This window comes from Notolepis coatsorum, assembly GCF_963971535.1.
Source record: "Notolepis coatsorum genome assembly, chromosome: 4".
In the NCBI taxonomy this organism is placed as follows: domain Eukaryota; kingdom Metazoa; phylum Chordata; class Actinopteri; order Aulopiformes; family Paralepididae; genus Notolepis; species Notolepis coatsorum.
Window position 1 is genome coordinate 11,347,275 of NC_140168.1, and position 5,482 is coordinate 11,352,756.

The following is a 5,482-nucleotide window of genomic DNA, read 5'->3' on the forward strand; positions in this document are numbered from 1 at the left end:
GAATATAACACCCTGTCCTCCAGCTCGTTTCAAGTCTGCTCTGTCACTGACCCGTTCCCTCTCTCCCTCTCTCGGTCTTGCACAACATCTGAGAGGTCCGCCGTGAGAGTCTGCAGAGCGGTACAGAGGTCTGCTCCTGCTTCCCAAGACTACCCTTCCGGGAGAAGCTGCAGAGCAGCAGAACTTTGCCCCTTGTTCATTGTACCTGTTTCTTGTTGACCTGCTTTCCCTGTTTCACTTATTCTTATTATCAAATAAACAAGCCCTCGTATTTGGCAACTCTGAATCCTACTCTCTTGTGTCGTTAGCGTTTGGGGTCGGTGTCAAACCATAACATGTTCACAATTTGTAAGTCACTTTGGATAAAAGCGTCATCTTAAATGACTAAATGTAAATGTAAAATGTCATTGTCTAAAATGATGGTCTAAAACATGACATAAGTGGAGACAACAGACCACATATGAGTCGCTTTTAATTAAAGCAATCAATAACTCACAAGCAACACTTCACAAACACTTACCACGTATCACTCAGGGTGATTCCTCTTGCAAAGTTCACAGCTGAGAAAAGGTTATTTGACCCACCCAGTGTTGCCACGTAGCCAGGAACGATTCGCACCACTCGTTAGCCATTCCTTAACATTTCTTTTTTTTTCAATTATTATCTTTTATTTGCTTTTAACATTTCATTTACATACAGTTGTAAAATGCAAGTTATAAATATATAAATTACATTTCCTAACTAAGCAATTACTAACCCTTCCCCGACCCTTCCTAGTACAAAAAAAAGAAAAAAGAAAAAACTATCGAATGCATGATTTACCATGATTGTCTGTGCTACTACCTGAATAAAATAATAAACATGACAACAAAAAGAAAAAAGAAAAACAGGCAGACAAATATAGAATATAAAAAGACAATATCCACAATCTCTATGCTTCAATTGGCTCTCTCCAGTTCTATACCCATATTTGGTATGTAATCCATTGCCCGACCCCAGATCTTCTGAAAGTGTATTATTTTTCCTTTCACATTATACATGATTTTTTCAGGTGTGCAATAGGATAGGAGTTCTGCCCACCATTGTTTAGTCGGGGGAGGGGGTTCAGATTTCCAATGACAAAGAATAAAAAAATGTGCAGCAGACATTCCTAACAGGATAAATTTCTTTTCAAAGTTGTCAAAGTTACTCAGCATAGAGATATCACCCAAAATAGCTATTCGTGCGTCAGGAGTCATCGTCTTTCCAATAATTTTTGAAAGTTGTTCAAATATAAATTTCCAGTAATAATTTAACTTCCGGCAATTCCAGAACGTGTGGATTAGGTCCCCTTTAGCATGTTGACATCGAAGACAATTGGGTGATGTCTCGTGGCTAAATTGATATAATCTGTGAGGTGTATAATAAATTCTGTGTAGTATATTAAATTGTGTTAACCTATGGTTGGTATTTGTTAAAGTTGTTTGGGAGTTCTGGAGCAATGACTGCCATTCTTTCATGGTATATTTGTGTTTAATATCTTTTTCCCATTTATCTTTTTGTTGTAGCATCCTATCATCTTTCTGTTCAGTGTTCATCAGTGTGTAGATTTTAGATATCAGGCCCTTTGATGTTTTTGTAGTGTTAAAAAGTTTCTCTATTGGTGTTTCAGACATATGGGGATAGCTATAACTGTTATTTTTGACCCAGTTCCGTATCTGTAAGTATTTAAAAAAGGATTTAAATACTGGATGGATGAAGGTAAATTATATTTCGCTCTCAGGGAATTAAAATCAGAAAAGATGCTTTGGTTATACAAGTCTCTTATTTCGCTGATTCCCTTGGTTCTCCAATTTTCAGATATTCCCTCACTAATAATTTTGGGGACACAAGGGTTGTTCCACAGGGGCATGCTCATTAACAAGGTATTTTGATTTCCCATTAGTTTAATAGTTTCTTTCCAACATGCAAAGGTATGATGTATAATCTGGTTTTTAGTGATAGAGTTAAGGGTTTTTTGCGTGTCTATATAGGGGATTACCTGTAGTGGAGTAGGATGGATTATGTTCTCTTCCAGTTTAACCCATGCTGGTGTGGGCAGCCTCTCACTGTTGAGCCAACACCAAATAACACGTGATTGACAGGCTAGGTAGTACAGTCTGAAGTTGGGGAGGTTTAAGCCCCCTTTATTCAGGGGAGCCTGTAGTGCTTTTAATCTGATCCTAGCCCGTTTCTGGGACCACAAAAACATTGAAATGATTTTATTCAGTGATGTAAACAAGCTTGGTGGACAGCTGAGTGGAATTGACTGGAACAAATAAATTAATTTAGGCAGAACATTCATCTTGACCACATTAACACGTCCAATTAAAGAAATTGGTAGATCTTTCCATTTGTATAGGTCTGTTTTGATTTTTTCCATAATAGGTAGATAGTTATTTTGGTATGTTTGGTTCAGGTCGTTAGATATTTGGATTCCCAGGTATTTGAAGCTTTTTGGTGCCCATTTATTAACATTTCTATGTTGCAATAAGCATAGCAGTTTCAGAAACAGTGTCACATCCTGCCAAAATCTTTCAAATCTTAAAGACATCTATAATAAAAGCGTCTATAATTAGTTTCATAGAATTTCTATAGAAAATAATATTTAAATATTTTACAAAATATATATACAATTAACAAGGGCCCTTTTTGACTTTTTGAGGGAAAAGGGGCAGGTGCTCATGCACTATTTGGCCCCTCACGTCAGGAAACGATGAGTCAAGATACAGAGACAGAAACACCACCCTCATTTCAAGTTTCAAGTTTCAAGTTTCTTTAATATTTGTCATACAGAAGTACAGAATACTTTTATACAAAATGCTTCTTACTGTTACGCTCCAGAGACTGTGCAAGACAAGATAAGTATGAAATAAAATAACATAGTAAAATTAGAAGTAAAGAAATGAGGTCACAGTGTTCAGTTTAGACATAATTATGTACAATGTTCGATGCAGAATAGACGTAGTTACCATACAATATACAATACTGTGCAGTGTACTAATATACAATACTATATAGTGCAAGGCATTTCCTCACAGCAGCTTTCATTTCCACAGGACGAGACGTTTGAAAGTTATACAAACGACTGCATAACTGAGTTAAAAACTTGTTTTCGTAAAATCTTTTGTAACGTTTTTTTTTAAGATGTATTTCTATTTTTATATATTTTTTTTTATTAATTGCTGATGAAATGGTAAATTATGGAGTCGTAGAGTGACTGCATTTTGATTCAACACTCTTTTGGGCTGTGGCATTTCTGAAGGTAGGAAATACCCTAGACTAGAGAGAGCAGTGACGTTGATTCAGTGTCTAAAATGACAGTTGTGGTTGAGGTTGATAATAAACCTTTTCTTTCTTATATTAAAATATATTTCGTTTTTAAGAATTTGTAAAGGATAGGAGAAAATAAACATGTGCTTCAGCCTATTCCTTTTTTTCGGTCGTTGATTTTGGATTTTGTGTGTGAGCTTGCCTTGAATATGTACATTTGTGATTTTCTATTTTATTAAATTTGTTTACAAGTCCACATGGGTATGTTTGATTTGTCTGTAAACAAAACCGTTAAATAAACTTCATTCATTCATTCATTCATTCATTCATTCATTCATTCATTCATTCATTCATTCATTCATTCATTCATTCATTCATTCATTCATTCATTCATTCATTCATTCATTCAATCAACATTGAATTAACGTTGACAACGGATGGCCTTTTTTATGTTGGAAAAGAAACAATGAATCAAGATGAACAGTTTTTCAGCAATATTTCAACATTGATTCAATGTTATTGACATTGAGGCCTCATCATTGATCCGAGATCGCTCCTAGGTCAGTTTGCTATCTGGGATTTCTATCAACTCAAACAAATGAAATCATGGTGACTCAGAACATACAAGTACTAGTGAGTGACTGTTACTTTGTGTGTGTGTGTGTGTGCGTGTGTGTGTGTGTGTGTGTGTGTGTGTGTGTGTGTGTGTGTGTGTGTGTGTGTGTGTGTGTGTGTGTGTGAATGTGTGTGTGTGTGTGTGTGTGTGTGTGTGTGTGTGTGTGTGTGTGTGTGTGTGTGTGTGTGTGTGTGTGTGTGTGTGTGTGTGTGTGTGTGTGTGTGTGTGTGTGTGTGGGTAGTTCGGAAACATCATCCACCCAGATGTAATCTTGTAGAACCACCCTTCCCTTCCCTTTCTCCAGGTGAGCATGTCCATCAACAACTCTAGTTGCCACGTGGAGTTCCTGGAAGGAGCGGCCTACGCCCCCCTGTTCCTCCTGGGTCTCCTCCTCAACGCCGCCGCTCTACACGCCTTCATCGCCAGGCGGGACCACTGGACAGACACCCACATCTACATGCTCAACCTGGTCGTGGCCGACTTCACCCTCATCCTCTTCCTCCCCTTCAGGATCTACGACTCCTTCTATTGCCTGAAGAAAACCTACCTGTGCTCGTTCCTCATCACGGTGCATTACGCCAACATGTACGCCAGCATCCTGACCAGCGCGGCCATCAGCGTCCACCGCTGCGTGGCCGTCCGGTTCCCCATGCAGGCTCGAGCCTGGAGGTGGAAGAAGCAGGTGGCCGCGGCCGTGTGTGGGGCCATTTGGGTGGTATTGGTGACCCTATGCGTGGCGTTCCGAGAGACCAGCGACCCGGAGCATCTGTCCACGTGCTACGTAAGAAGTAAAATGAACCACTTCCAGTTCCCTCTAGGATTAGTGGCGACGCAAATGGGTATGTGCTTCCTCGCTCCCTTCTTGATTATCGTCCTCTGTTCCGCCGTGATCATACGTACTCTGTCCAAGGACAACGATGACTCGATGGAAAAGAAAAACATCGTCGGCATAGTAACGGCAAACATGATCGTCTTCGTTGTCTGCTACACACCCTTCCATGTCGCTGTTATGCTGAAGTACTTTGTCAAATCCCCCCAGACAACGGGTGAACACGCGTTTCTGCTGGTGTCCGAGTGGATCGCCACCACAAACTGCTGCTTGGATTTTATCAGCTATTACTTTTTGTTAAAGACGTCGCGAGATACCGTTTCTAGGTGTCTCTATTTCTCTTGCAGAATTGCAACCGCATAATCGGTCCTGGAATTTTATTGGCACTTTACAATCCCTCGATAGTCAAGCAACACTGTTGGATGATAGACTCTTGTGTCAAGGAAAATAGCACTGGCATCATTTGCTACAAATTAAGTTAATGGTAAAAAAAAATACTCAAAAATGTAGGCAAAGAAATTAGATAAAAAAAAAACAGGAAGGGGAGCTCCAGTAGCTCACCACGTACCGCGAGTGCTATTTCAGCGCCGTGGACAACCGTGCTCGTCGCGGATCTGGGGCTGAGCGAGTTCGAATCCCGGACTGCAGCCGTGCCTTTCCCAGAGTGTCTTCCCCCCCATCTGAACCCTTTCAGCCTGCTTCTGTCGGTCGAACTTGACCAGGTATAAATGCGATAAACGTATAAA

The 5,482-nt window shown here is 39.9% G+C and overlaps 1 protein-coding gene across 1 annotated transcript; it reads left to right on the plus strand.

Annotated features, from left to right (window-relative positions):
- Nucleotides 1-4,217: 4,217 nt before the first annotated feature.
- On the plus strand, nucleotides 4,218-5,099 carry LOC311226402 (G-protein coupled receptor 35-like; the record flags this gene model as incomplete). Its single annotated transcript, XM_084311831.1, has 1 exon — nucleotides 4,218-5,099. The coding sequence occupies one exon, from the start codon at nucleotides 4,218-4,220 to the stop codon at nucleotides 5,097-5,099; it is 882 nt and encodes a 293-aa protein (XP_084167957.1).
- Nucleotides 5,100-5,482: the final 383 nt, after the last annotated feature.